The 15,267-nt window shown below is 40.6% G+C and overlaps 1 protein-coding gene across 3 annotated transcripts in view; it reads left to right on the forward strand.

Moving 5' to 3' along the window:
• Nucleotides 1–10,330, forward strand: part of ATP8A1 (ATPase phospholipid transporting 8A1) — a 143,343-nt gene extending 133,013 nt beyond the window's left edge. For all 3 annotated transcript variants that reach the window (XM_054163693.1, XM_054163686.1, XM_054163696.1), the window contains 2 exons: nt 6,805–6,896; nt 7,712–10,330. In XM_054163693.1, coding sequence (XP_054019668.1) covers nt 6,805–6,896; nt 7,712–7,809 — 190 coding nt within the window. In that variant the 3' untranslated portion in view covers nt 7,810–10,330. The remainder of the gene's footprint in view (nt 1–6,804; nt 6,897–7,711) is intronic.
• The last annotated feature ends 4,937 nt before the right edge of the window (nt 10,331–15,267 follow it).

Genomic DNA, 15,267 nt, shown 5'->3' on the forward strand with positions numbered 1-15,267 from the left:
TAAACTGTGCCTAAGCAGAAAACAACAATAAAATTAAGTTTTAAATCCTGCTTGGTGGCACAAAGGAAAAGAACAAAATCTGTCTAGGATATGAACGAAATTAAGTAGAGCAAGCTGGCTTTGTATCTAAAGCCAGTCCAGAGCAAAAAATTTGACCAATTTCTTACCTCATGTATGTTAAACTTAAAACTCCACAAAATTCCCCCTGTTACATCCTCCTTCATGGCTCAGGCAGGTAATTGGAAAAAGGAGAAGATAAAAATTCAACAACTGGACAGTTTCTCTGTGTGAACTCAGGGTAAAGGTGTGCACTGAAATGCTGAGGTCTTTTTAACCCTGCCTGAATTTGTAGCAAGCTCTTGTTGAATGGAGTGTGAGATGACAAAGCCCCCCTCTCTCTGCTTTGCAGTTCACTAAGGCCATTTGGCTGAGCTGGAGCTTTCTTTCCTTGTCTTCATTTTCATCAGTTTTGTGAAGTCTGAAAAAAGCCAAAACTATGGATACTTGATTTTCCTGTTCTTTCTTGCCTTTGAGCTGCTGGGATTTTAGTATCTTCATGGCAAAGGGCTTAGCCAAGAAAGCTTTTTTTTCCTACCAAGTTAGACCAGAAAAAGCAGAAACAGCCACTTCACTTTATTGTAAGTTCAATTTTCAGGAAACACCTTCTGTTCATAAAGATATTTAAGTTCCCTTTGTCTTTCCACCATACTGTATCCCTCTTCCTGTTCTTTGAGTATCAGCTTACCAGGATTTACCAGTTTGTGACCATATTACACTGGATACCAAGGTGATTACCACCATTTCTAATGGGTGAAATATCCAGCTCATATGAGTGCTTGCTCTTACTTTTTGTTTTCTTTCCTTAGAAATCACTTTCACACAAATGTTTTGTCTCCAGTGGAGTAATTTTTCCCCAGTACCATAGACAAATACCAGAGGAGGCACTGTGAGGCCTAGAAATTCATCCCACCTTCTGCAGAACACTTAATCTAGTGTGGTGGGCTACACAGGAACACATACCTATATAGTGTCCCCACATCAGGGTCTATATGCTGTCTTTGTGGCAGCAGCTTCATACTGGAAGTGCTCCAGAATCCTCTATGCTGATGACAATTCCTGCATGGAGCATACTTTTCCTTAAGCACTGCAAGACCAAAGTAGTGCTTGTGAGACTCTCTTACCTTTAAAGATGTTCTAAAGTTATTTTATGGATGCCTCTCATGTGGCAGCACTCACTTAGGCAGCTCCAAGGCAAGATCTTCTTCTAAATGAACCAAGTCATCTATCAATGTGCGGAGCTTTGAGCCAGACACAATCTGTGCTGTGTGTTCTTCTGCAAAGAGCAAAGGTGTGGAGGAATGATTTACAGGAAAAAAAAGAAGAAAAACAAAACCCCAGACATTAGTACTAGACACTACTAAAAGGGGAACATCTTGTGGAGGTAAAAGAAATTAGGGTAATGTACCTTTTTTAGTATTCCATACTTGAATTCCCAAGACTTCTCTTGTATTCCCAAATTCAGCTACCTTTACTTCAGCTGTCTAGACAGTGTGCTCTTCCTTCATCTTGCACATCCCTTCTCAGTCAGGTAAGAGGAATTTGGTGTTTTCACCACTAGCTCTATCATTATCTTCAGAATTCAGTAGCTCATGGGGCTTCATGAAGGTGCTTCAGTTACCTGCTAGAATGCCTTTCTCAGATCCATTCCTTCCCCACAAAGTTACTTTTAGACCTGCAGATCAATGGATGTTAGACATCTTATACAGAAATACAGAATTAACCAGGTTGGAAAAGAACTTTGAGATCAAGTCCAATCTATCACCCAACACCATCCAATCAACTAAACTGTGGCACTAAGTGCCTCATCCAGTCTCTTTTTAAACACTTCCAGAGATGGTGACTCCACCACCTTCATGGGCAGCACATTCCAATGGCCAATCTCTCTTTCTGTGAAGAATTTCTTCCTAGCATCCAACCTAAACCTCCCCTGGTGCAGCTTGAGACTATCTTCTTGATCTGTCAGTATCTTCATGTCTCTTAAAAGATTTATTCCCTCCATGATTTCTTTTTCAGCTGTATCTCCAAACAGGTAATATAGCTAAACCCTCACCCTTTATGGGGAAAGTTGTCTTTGTTAAAGAAATGATCTGATGAGCTGACTTACTTGCATCTTCAGAAATGTGATTGAATTATTTTAAACATTTTTGAGTCTCCTGAGTTGTAGAAGCCTGGATTAATTAGATACCAGTGCAAAGTAGTTAAATTGGTAAAGAACATCCTCTGCATCTGTTTTAAATATGTGCATGAGACTCTTTGTCTTCAGTTGCAGTGCTTTTCATGCAAGCATAACAGTTTTTGAAACATTTGCTCTGTGTTCTTCAGCACCAAACAATATTTTTCTGGTGTGCATACCTTCTGGTGTGCATACCTTTTTATGTCATAGCAGAGGAAGGCATGTTCTCATGACATGCCAAAATAACCTAAGAAGATTAAGGTCCTGGAGGGACCTTGGTGCTGTCTTCCAATACCTGAAAGGATCCTAGAGGAAGGCTGCAGAAGGACTACTCATAAGAGTGTCTAGCAATGGGACATGGGGGAACAGTTTTAAGCTGAGGGAAGAGTAGGCTTAGACTGGATCATAGAATAGAATAGAATAGAATAGAATAGAATAGACCAGACCAGGTTGGAAAAGACCTTCGAGATCATCGAGTCCAACCTATTCACAAAGGAAGTTCTTCAGCATGAGGGTGTTGAGACTTTGGAATAGGTTGCCCAGGGAGGTTGTGGATGCCTCCTCCCTCCCTGGGGGTGTTCAAGGTCTGGTTGGATGAGGCCTTGAACAGCCAAGCCTAGTTCAGAGGTGCCCCTGCCCATAGCTAGGAGGTTGGGGCAGGTGATGTCTAAGGCCTCTTCCAACCAATGTGGCTGTTTTAGTATGTGTAAGGATGTGTAATCACTTTTTTTCCCCCAAAACTGTCACAAAATACATTTATTCTGTTCTTCTGTAGGCAAGACATTGCAATTGGTTTTATCACATGTATTTATTAGTTAAGTAAGAATAGCTCTTGAGCAAGAAGGTGGGAATTTTGCATGGTCACTTTCCAGCAGAGAGTTAAGTTGCATGTATTGAGTGCTTTGGTAGCATCAATAATAGAGCAGCTTCAGTGGAATAACAAATTTGTGCCAAAAAAAAGTATTATTTCTATCATTAGAGCCATTGTAACTGAAATGCCACAGAGCCATTCGTGCTTCAAATTGGAATGACTGAGGTAAAAGTCATTTGTATATAAATAGAACAAATGTTGCATGTAAACCATGGTCCAAACCCAGGGTTTCTGCTATATACTGCTTAAGCAAAACCAACAGTATTACTGCTTACTACAAAAATATTTTTACTGGGCTGGATACTACATAGACTAACAATAACATGAGTAACAACCCCAACTTTTGGAAGCATCTCTAGAGAGTTGTCCTGTCTCTGCTGCTTCATAGTGGTTTTTCACTCAGTCCACTTGGAAATTATTTTTAGATCAGCCAAGTCATTTGTCAGAAATACACAATGTAGTCATTTGTGTGTGTGTGTGTGTGTGTAAAGGAGATGATTTGCCTGTAAATGTATACATTCTTGTGTTCAAAAATAGTTGATATTCTGCTTGCCATATTGGCATTTGGTTGCTGCAATTTATCATGGGTTAATTATGAATCCATCTCTTCTTGACTTCACTTGGAGAATTTTAAACATGCTTTGGAATGGCAGAAGGGTGATTCATAATGAAGAGCCTGCAGTATTTCTTCAAGCCTAGAAATAAAGTAGAATTTAATACCTGAATAGCTGGGAGCACTGTTCCCCAATGTATTTCCTACTTTATTTGTATTTCTGTGGCAGCAATCAGATCTGTGCAGTGGAAACTTCATTACACATAAACTATGAAATGTGAATGCTTCGTGTTCCTGTACAACTTGGGGCACTGTTTTCAGTCCTTAGCATTTAGGCAATCTCCATATTTTCTGCTAGGACACGGGCAAAGAATAGTGATGGTACCAATAATGCTGGAACAGGCCTGCTATGCTTTTAATCAAGTAATTTCTTTAATAGAAAGTAACATCATTCCAAAACAAAAAAAAGTTTCCTAGAAGTTTGCTGATTTCAACTCACATTAAGGGGATTGCAAAGGAGATACAGCTGACAACCATTTTTAAGCATTTGCATGGTCTTCCACCTCTCTGACCTCCCATCTTACATGAAGATGACTTTGTATCCTTGTGGTTTAAACCTCAGTCCCTCATGTTTTTATTGATCTCATCACTTCAGTATTTTGTAGCTCTAAAATAAAGAACAAGGCTTCTACACGGCCAAGAAGATTAGGATATGTCCAGTTCTGGGCTTCTCAATTTAAGAAGGGCACTGAGACACTTGAACGTGTCCAGAGAAGGGCAAAGAGGCTGGGGAGAGGTCTTGAGCACAGCCCTGTGAGGAGAGGCTGAGGGAGCTGAGGTTGTTTAGCCTGGAAAAGAGGAGGCTCAGGGGAGACCTTATTGCTCCCTACAACTACCTGGAAGGAGGTTGTAGACAGGTGGGGGTTGGTCTCTTCTTCCAGGCAACCAGCACCAGAACAAGAGGGCACAGTCTCAAGCCGTGCCAGGGGAAGTTTAGGCTGGAGGTGAGGAGAAAGTTCTTCCCAGAAAGAGTAATTGGCCATTGGAATGTGCTGCCCAGGGAGGTGGTGGAGTCCCCATCCCTGGAGGTGTTCAAAAAAGGATTGGATGTGGCACTTGAAGCCACGGTTTAGATGTCATGAGGTGTTAAGTATTAGGTAATAGGTTGGACTTGATGATCTCTGAGGTCTTTTCCAACCTGGTTGATTCTATGAAATATTAATAACAAAAAACTCCACACAACCTTGTCTTAAAGAGCTAGCTTATGGAAACACTGAGAGTGTCTCAGTACTCTTGACTTGTCCATTCTTGGTTCAGTCAGCAGATGCTGACTACATTCCTGGAAGTGGTACCTAATTCCTGTTTTACAAGGAAGTCTCATTCCATCTTTTCATCCAAAACATGGCCAGAGAGGCAGTTTCCCCTGCCTGCCCCCTTACCCTGTAGATTTTGGAATAAGCATTCCTCTGAGGATGTGGGAATAATTGGTTTGTTTCCCTCTTCCAACACAGAAGAACCAAGCTCTTACTTCCTGGTCTATGCTTTAGCCACCAGACTGGGGTGGAACAGAAAGGGGAGGGTGACCATTAGTCTCTCCAGTTTAAGACATCGCTTCACCTTCATATCTGAGAAGTATATGCTCTCTGAGGAAAGAATAAGCACTTCTGATTTAATGGTTTAGTCTCTAACCTAGTAAAGGAAGTGATCTAGTTCCATTCCTTGCACCACTTAGTCTGGTCAGTAGCTTCAGAAGGTAAATCTGTTCCCCTAATGAACAATAATACCGAAAAGTCATTTCGCTGATCAAAAATCAGTTACCATAAGCGTGAGAAATCTGTTTCCCTTCTCACATCCTTGCACTTTAGACAACTTTGTTAATCTAGCAAAACTATAGCAAAATCAAATCACTATGTGCCAAGAATAAACATGAGATCCTTTTTTTTCTTTTCTTCTTTTTTTTCTCTTTTAAATGAACTCATTTTTAGTCCAGTTCACATGGGGAGGGACTGGAATTTTCAGCACTGCTTAAATGTTAGATTGGGATTTCTCTGAAACACAAGCTCTCATTCACAGTGGTTGTCAAATCTAGGGGAAACTGAAATATTTGTGTGAGTGTTGCTTCATATAGTCCCTTGCACATCTTTTAATGTGTTGTCAAAATTGTCAGATTTTGAAAGCCTTCTGAGCTAAAATCAGGCTTGATGGACTCTGAGCAGCTTAATCTGCCTGGGGATGTCCCTGCTTGCTGCTAGGGGGGTTGGACTGCATGACCTCTGGAGGTCCCTTCCAACCCAAACCATTCCATGAGTCTGTGATTTATGCAGTAACGTAGGATCCTGTCTGAGAGAACTTTAAGTGTAAGAAAGATGCGTGGTAAGTAAACCTGACACGTTCACTACTTCATTCACTACAGTTTGCAGCACTCAGATGCTTGAGTCTCAGTGTCAAAAGTGTTTAATACTCCTGTTCTCTAGTTGGGCTGAATGGGGAGCCACTTGGACCAAATTAAAGAACAATAAACACATAAGACAACAGTCAGGACCACTGAGAAGGCAGATGGGCTGAAGTGACCAACCTCTAGGAGTAAACATAATCTATTACTTGGGTTCAATCTCTAGGAAAAACACCTTCTAGAGTTTCATGAGGAACACACCTTGCTAGAACACTTCTGATGGAAGCAGTGTGTTTCCATACACACAGCTGATGACCACAGATGTGGCTTTCCCTCCATTTTTTTTTTCCATCCTTTTGGATGTCAGGCTGAGCACTGTAATTTAGCCTGGCATGGATCAGGCCATGCTGTGTCAGGGCAGCCAGTGCCTTCCTTTTACATGTTTCTAAAGGAGTCACACTCAAATGTTCACAGTATTACTCATTTCTTTGTATTGTTAGCACACAACAGTGCTTCAGACAGATATTTTGCCTGTACTGCAATGAGTAGTAAAAACATTACCAGGTATATGGACTTCATAATCTGCCCTTGTACATTCTTGTAATCATTCTCTTAATAATTAGTTTGGGTACAACTGAAAATGAAAAAGGAAAATGGACATTCTTCATTTAAAACTTAATTCCCATCTACCAGACTCAAAGATAGAGGATCCTGTGATAAGTAAGTAAATGTTTTTCATACATTTTTCTTTCTAGCTTAAGTGAAAGAGCCCAGCTGCTGAAGAATGTTTTTAAGAAGAACCACGTGAATTTGTACCGCTCCGACTCGCTGCAGCAAAACTTACTTCGTGAGTGTCCACTGGCAAATAAAAACCAATAGCCATTAATTATATAAAACTGAAGTTCTAGATTGGATGTTAGGAACAAGTTCTTTATTATGAGGGTGGTAGAACACTGGAACAGGTTGCCCAGGGAGGTGATTGAGGCCCTTTCCCTGGAGATATTCAAGGTGAGGCTGGACAGGTCTCTAGGCAACCTGATCTAGTTGAGGATGTCCCTGCTGACTGAAGAGGGGGTTGGACTGAATGACCTTTGGAGGTTACTTCCAACCCAGACCATTCTCTGATTCTGTAATTCTGTGTTACATATTCACATGTTTAATGGATAAGGAATAGGGGACTGTTGAGTAACTTTTGGGAGGAACCATTTAATATCACAGAATATTGCAACAGGTATCAGCTGTACTGTTTGGGAACGTTCTGTGACAGCTGCTGATTGTTCCTATATGCAGCAGAAAGAGAAAGTAAAACAATTAAACTCTGTTCTTCACAAATAAGTCTTCAATTAGTCTAGTAAACCAAGGCAGCCCATTCTATGACTCTACTTTCCAGTGCATTTGTTTATAGTAAAGATGTAGTATCCTAAACACAGCAGACCACGTTCTTTGCCTGTTGGTAGAGTTCTCTTCATGCTAAGATGCTGCATAGATTTCCGCTGGTTTATAATTGCAAAATTACCTAAGAATCAGCATGGGTTTTCTACCTACTAATTGCTGAAAAGAGATTGATTACCCTCTACTGACCTTTGTTAAACTGTTTTTATTAAAGCTTTAACTAAAAGATCTGATTAAAACTTAATTGGTTTCTGGTTCTCCTCTCTGCAGATGGCTACGCCTTCTCTCAAGATGAAAATGGAATCGTTTCCCAGTCTGAAGTAATAAGGGCTTACGATACCACAAAACAAAGGCCTGAGGAATGGTGAAGGAACACAACTGGAGCTTTAGGCCTTATTTGTAACTTTTGTGAAGACAGGCTGCTAGATCTTTACTGGGAGTTGCAACCACGGCCCAGTTATCAGAGATTTAAAGATCTATGATGGTCTTGTTCCATAAAGTTTGGATTTGTGTATTCAGTAGACATAAGCACTGTGCAACTATACTGTAACACACCATCTCCAAATTTTTTAACAAGTATTTGCTTAGCCTTTGTAAACAGATTGGAATTTCCCTTGTATCTTGCCAGCTTGCTTATTTTCCAATGAAGTTGGATCAATACTGGTCATGTACTGGGAGGGCAATGGTCAGATTGCTGAACGTACTTTACATTGACAGACCATTAGCATCCGTGAAGGTTTTTCAGTGTTAGTGTATTTTAAATACAGTTGATAACAAGCCTTTGATTTCAATAAGTGCTGAAAAACAAAAATATAATAGTATCTTAATGGTGTTAATTCACCTTCTTCGAGAAAGATTTTGAGTCAAGATGTTTATAGGCGTTTGTGTCAAATTAACCTAAAAACGTTTGCCAAAGAAGTTCCGTAAATGTTTCCTGTTGTTAGAAACCATTCGAAAGGAAATCAGCTCCAGGCCTGATCTCAGAACTGCATGCCTGAATCTCTGCACTTGAGGAGAGAGAGAGACAGTACAGTGAGTCAAAAATTAGAGTGGCCTTTGTGGCATTTGCTTTCAAAACTGCAAGTCTTTGCACCTCTGGCCTTATACAAGCTTCTCCCTTCTTTTTCACTCAGTATTGCATCTGTTGAAAACGGCTGCTGCCACCTTGTAAAACTGAGTGCAAAGTACTATCTTGTTCCATTTTTAACAATTGCTCTGCCTTACTTCCCTTTAGCAAACTTCGAGTTGATTGGGTTTTGCCATGCTTAAGTCGTATCTGCTTCTATATTGTAGCTTCTAAAGAAGGTTTGTTTCAACTTATTTTTAGAGACTAATCCAAATTTTCAGCATTTTTATACTGAAATCGTTTGAAAAGTGGGCACTGGAATAGAGAGCAAAGCCTGCCTTTGGCTAGTCTGTGGTATGTACTGTTTTATTTGCACTAAAGCCACTTCCTATGAAGGTGTGAAATGCATTGCAGCAGCCTCTTTGCAGCTTACTGGTGCAGAATACCTGTGTGCTCTCACCTTTAAGGAATGATGGAGAGGAAGCAACTGCAGGGAAGAGATGCACTCCTGTACCTTGGAGAAAAAAATAGAAGAAAACAACAACAAATCAAAAAAGGAGGGAGGTTTTAAATGAGAACATTGTGATAACTTTTTTTAAAGTAGTTATACTTGGTGTTTCTCAGCTTGCCACCCAAAACCCATCAGGTTTTAAGCTAAGAAAAGCTACACGAACTTCAGGATTTGGGTAAATCTTGTAGCTTCTTCGTCTGTGTTTAATTCTGTGGTTTAAAAGCCACCATAATGCCATTTGAAATCCATTTTTTCTGTAGTAGCAGAGTTCAGTTACATTTCTCTATATTGCACAGAAATGATCTTTTGGTTGGTTTTTTTCCTTTGGAGATCAACTTAGAGAGAAAATCAGAACAATGACAACTCCAGCATTCTGTCATACTAAGAGTTTCCTCTTCACTCTCCATCAACTTTCAACTTAAAAGTAACCAGTCACCCAATCCCATCTTTTCTCTGCCCTCCTTCACTAGTCCTGTACTCAAGAAGGGTTGACTTTACCCCTTTGCCTTTCATCTAGCTAAACCCTTACCAGATAACTTTATTGCTCTAAGTCTCTTACACTCCATTCCAAGAGAAACTTCCACGTGAAAAGCCCAACAAAAGGCACTGTATGAAAGTATATATTTAGGAAGGCCTGTCGATGGGGAGGCAGCCTGCATTTCATATGTATGTTATGCAATGTCTTCCTCTCACTTTCCTGGAGTGATCTTTAAACAGAAAACAGAGGGCACAGGGACAAAGGGAACGTATCCCACTAGAAACAGTACTGCCAGTCAGTCATGCAGACAGGAACTGCCTTCAGAAAAGCCATTGCAGGCATAGATAAATAGATGGATCAATATGGGAGGGCCAAATCACTTGACCTAAGGCAAGAAAAAATTTGGGGGCATGCCCCTTTCCTAAAATGGGAATCCCTATTTTCTGTCATCCAAGGACAATGACCAACTTCAAAACATTTCTGAAATTAACCATGACACTGTTGGCTCCTTTAGAATCTTTCCATGTAGTTAGCTCATATATAAAGTGACTCAAGCTCTACATGCTCTTTTCATGGGTAAATTTTTAGTGGTATTATCATTGGGGAATTTTTCTGGTTTAAATTATTCAATTTTGCAGGGAAAAAAAAAAAGGGTGTGAGGACTAGACTATATTGTCCAATATTTAGACATTTACATGGTTCTTTTATTCCCCCTGTGTAACAAAGTTCTGTCCCACCAATGCAATCCAGGCTCTGGAAAATAACACTCAGTACATCCCCAGCTTAGTCCATCTTTAAAAGGAAGAAAGCAGCTGAAACAGCTCTCAACTCAGACTTTAAAGAGTTTCAAGACTTTTCTTATCCCAGCACTTCACCTTTGCATCTTTACAGGATTTGAAGGAGTATTTCACAAAGTGCATTTTTCATTTGTATGACTCCTGATGGCTTTGTTGGGCTGGGTTGGGTTGGGTTTTTTTCCCCCTCCTGGCCCTATATTTTTTTCTGGCAATTAGTGGTTGGAGGATATCAATTTCTTGAAAATAGTTTAAAGAAGGGGGGAAAAAAAAGACAATTAGGTTTCCTACAATTCCATTTTTAAATGCAAGATCATCGTAGCTCTGTGTGCCCATTTTTAAAGCAGGTCAGGTATACAATATGCACTTTATTTGCATGTTGAGTACTAGAATCTCTTTCCATCCTGTTAGTCTGTTGTAGCTTTGTGTGAAATACGGGGATTGTGTATTTAAAGGGGGGGGGGGGAACAGATTAGGCAAAAAATGGCTCCTAACAATACCTGTTCTTATTGTTTGAGAATTCAAATTTGTATTAAATACAGAATTCACTTGGACTTTTCCATCTGGTTCATGTGCGCTGCATAACAATTGCAAGTTGGGATTAAAGATCTCCACCCAAAACCAAACCCAAAAGAAGTGGAGCCAGTGCTCTCAGACATCAGTGTATCTCATATAAATAACTGCTGCTGGATTGTATTTTGCAATCTATACATGTATTGTAGATGATTCAAAAGAGTTAAGGGATGGGCAGCACATGTGAGCAAACCTCTTGCTAATTTGTATTTGGAATCATTTTCTCTTGCCACTTCCTTAATCTTCCCACTTCTCCTTCACGAGGCGGTTCCCACGGGTTTATACTTCAGCCCTCGTCCTGTTTGTATACAGTGATCAGATACAAATATTGTGAAACACTTTTGAGAGAGAGCTGAGGATTCCTGGACGTCCTCCACCTGCATCCATCGAAGCCACTGTGTCACCAAGATGTGCATTAAGTGTCTCGAGGCTTCCCTGTCATGTTTAAACCCATCTTGGATGATGAATGATTGGGAATGTGTCAAATGGAAGGAGAGAAGTTGGTGGTTTTTTCCCCCCTTGATTTGTTTTTTTTTCCTCTTATGTGTTATGTAAAAGCACTTGTAGTACTGATGAATTTATCATTCTGTCTGCATGAGGCAATATTTAAGTGTTCTGAGGCAATGCATGGTGGTTGCTGTTCCCTGGTTTTTGTAATGCCTTTGTTAAAATGTCTGCTCGTAATATCTGGAGGAAGATAGCGCTGCGCCCGCAAAACGACTCTGCCACTTCAACTTCCTTGGTACTGGCTGGTTTTCACTGGTAACAAAACTCAACAAATGAATGTCTCCTTCCCTCCTCCCCACCCCCACTTCCCCCCTGCCCTCACTCTCCTGGTTTCCTCAGCTGTTAACCAATGGATCTTTATTAAACAAAGGAATATTTTAGCATTCCAAACCTGGTTCCTGCTTATGCAAACCGTGACTCCACGACGTGGGCTTTGCCTGGGCTGGTTTTTGAGCATTTAAGGGACTTTTCATCTAAGCAATGCTGTGCAAAACTGGGCACTTTAGAGGGTTGATTCTTTAACCTAAATGAAAGCATTTCCATGGAGAGAGTGATTTGTAATTGCAAAGCTGTGACCAGAACAAGTTTGGTGGTTTTCTTGGTTTTCTTTTTTTGTTTTGTTTGTTTGGGTTTTTAATCATATTTTATGGTGTTTCTTTATTCTAGAATAGAAGCCATAAATGCATTAATATTGGGGTTCAGTTTTCATTTTTGACTTCCAACCTGGTTTTTCATTCGGGTTTCTTAGCGTGTAAATCGTGTGAGCCGCTGCAGAGAGCAGTCAGTCCGTAAGAGCTAACTCTGCATTCGAGGTAAAGTGAGGGTTTTGTTGTTGGTTTTTCTCACAGCTCCACTTAGCCATTCCTGCTGAAACTGTCGTGGAAATTCTGAAGCTGCATGAATGAAGATTTTCCTTTGACTCGGTGTTTATGGTAGCTCCTCAGGTTTAGTTTTCACTGGATGTTCGATGCACTGTGTTTTATAAATAGCTCTTCTCTCTGAGTAGCACATTCGGTTCTATGCAGTGTTACATGTCATTATTTGGTGAATGTGCATGTTTTGAGCTGCAGATTTTAAATGTTTTGTCTTTTAATTGTTAAAAAAAAAAAAAAACTAAAAAAAAAAAAAAACACAAAAAGAATAAACTTTGCCATTAAATGAAGAAGCTTTGTGGAATCGATTGGTTGCATATGGTAGGGATCAAGTTCCAAGGAAGATTTCATCACTCTTGGGTTTGATTTCTCTCAAATGGGATGTTTCACAAATACTAAGGAATTCCAAGGGGGGTTTATGGGGGGTGTTAGGTAAAATAAAAAAGAACAACGTGGTTTTGAGGGGTGTTTTGTTATTGTAAATACTTCATTTTGAGATGTCTTTTTCAGCTCTTATGTGAAGTCCAGAAAAAGTTGGGGGTCGGGGGGGAGAGAATATCAGCAACCCGAAAAAGGAAGCACAGGAGTCTATTAGAGCTTAGTTGATTAGATAGTGTTGGGTGATAGGTTGGACTCGATCTCAAACATCTTTTCCAACCTGGTCTGTTCCATTCCATTCTATTCCTATTCCATCCTATTCCTGTTCTATTCGTATTACATTCTATTCCTATTCCAGTCTATTCTACTCCACAGTACAGCCCTAACATGCTCTGGTGGTGATGCCGTGTTTGTAGTACAAGAATGATAGGAGTGGCAGACAGCAGTGATAAATTCCATGTCCCTTGGCTGTGAGAGTAGGAGGCACTTCTTCCTCCTGCCCATGCCCACCCACTGAATAAAAGTCAATCTCTGTAAACCTAAGCTGGCTTTTGGTTGTAGACAGGTGCCTGGTTCTTTGTAGACACACTGGACAGTGGATTGAGTTTTGTAGATTTGGTGTTCTGCCAAGACAGGTTTAATAATAGATGCATCTTTTTGTGCTGTGAGTTTCATGATACCCAGTCTTTAATGGTAGATAGAGCTGCTTTAAGCAGATTCTACCTCATGGTATGTCTCTGTCTCGATTAGACTGGAAATCATGAGGCCATTTAAATTACTCAGGTTATAATGATCCAGGCCCCCTCTCAAATCCTTTCCCTCTTAACAGCAAACATTATTCTTAAGCTAAATTGTTTAACTACCCTGATTTACACTGCTGAATTTGCCAAAGTCATAGATGGAAAGAATAAAAAGAGGAGAACGACATTTCTTCTGCTGCCTTTACTAACAAAGAGAGCACAGGCTGGAATTAACAGCCTCAGTGTTAACTGCAGGTGAAAAACTGTTCAGATGAGCATCAGGGAGCAGCAGCCTCCTCAAAAGCCGAAGCTCTGTTCAGAATATCAAGTCCACAGAGCTCATCTCAATACACAAAAATACACCACCAGAAGGTGACTCCACATTGCTTCACGTTACTGCCCAAGCTGTAACTGAACAGCAGTGAGACTCATTCTGAAATTGTCACCTTTCTTCTTCTGTTTTTTTTTTCTTTTTTAAATTCCAGTGGGATTACTATTGCAAACAATCCATGAGTTTACATAAGCCATACACAGCACCACTTAACCTACCTGCCAATAAAATCCTTCACAGACATTCTTCCAGGTACATGTAATGTTTTCCTTAGCACCAAAGAGTTTTGATGCATTTTGGAGACACCAAGCTTCAGAAATCCAAAGAGGTAGAGTGGCTGATCTCACTCGTGTCACTTTCTGCCTGCAGAAGGCTTGGGTTTCAGGCATGCCATTCCCACTTAATGGCAATCAAAGCATTTTGTGCACTATGGTGTGAGTGAATGGCAAAAATCAGCTTACTGCCATTTTTGTTTCCTTTTGGTTTGCTTTAGGTTGATGTCACTCTAGGAAAAAGTGTACAAACTAACTCCAGTGTTGCAGAAGAAAGAAAGAAACCTGCTGGGTTAGAAAATCAGCATGGCTGTGTAAATGTTACTCATGGCAGCAATCTCTTTTGGCCCAAGCATACATCCAGCCCTTCAAACTGTTTCATTAGTCGTCCATGCTGTACATATCAGAATGCCACTTGTGTCCTGGCTGCAAGGTTTAGGAAAATGGCTGTTTCCTAAAACACAAGAGGAGTGTCTAGCCAATAGGTCCTTTTCATCAGGAAGGAAATTCACCATCCTCATCTGCACCCTGAATCCATCAGGGCTGGAAACGAGCAGCACAGGCAACAAGTGTTTCAGTTCATGGGCTTGTTTCCTGTCCAGCTCCCTTCCTCTATATAGGTCACTGCCACTGCAGCTACATGAACAATGATTAAGAGACTCAACTTACAGATTTTTCTTTTCCTGTGTGCAGATGGTCCATAATCACCATCTTACCTGCTTTACATGTAACCCAGTACGCCTGTTTTAACTACACCAGCCTTAGATCCCCATCTGCAGGATCTGTTGCACTCTGGGCACCGATCTGTGATGTCCTTAGCACTCCATAAACTTACAGACTTGTTAAGTCAGACTCAATGACACTACTCCTGTGTGTCAAGTCCTTCAAGCATTTTATGAGATCAAATACATTATGCAGCATCAGAGGAGGGAGGAGAGTAGCTCAAGAGGAGTCTTCCCTGCTAGGCTGAGTTTCACGCTAGACAGCTAACTGCTCAGCCTCTACTTAGGGCAGAATAATCATTAAAATCTGTGAGACTGTACAGAAGTGTAGCAAAAATCCATCCCTATGTTAAAACATTTGTAGAGATGATGGCAGAGCTCACTGGGACCGTGCTGGTGAAGGAGACTGCCCTGCCCAGTTCATTCAGCAATAACTGAATCCAGCTGATGGCTTCTCTGGGTACAGCTCATAGTTGAGGCAAACGTTGAATTCCACCTACCCACACCTGTGTCAGTGGCTCTGCTGACTGATCGCTCTTGAAAGGTAAATTTGCACCTTCTTAACTAGAACTGATCATTTCT

The sequence above is a fragment of the Dryobates pubescens genome, chromosome 1 (assembly GCF_014839835.1).
Source record: "Dryobates pubescens isolate bDryPub1 chromosome 1, bDryPub1.pri, whole genome shotgun sequence".
NCBI classification, from domain to species: domain Eukaryota; kingdom Metazoa; phylum Chordata; class Aves; order Piciformes; family Picidae; genus Dryobates; species Dryobates pubescens.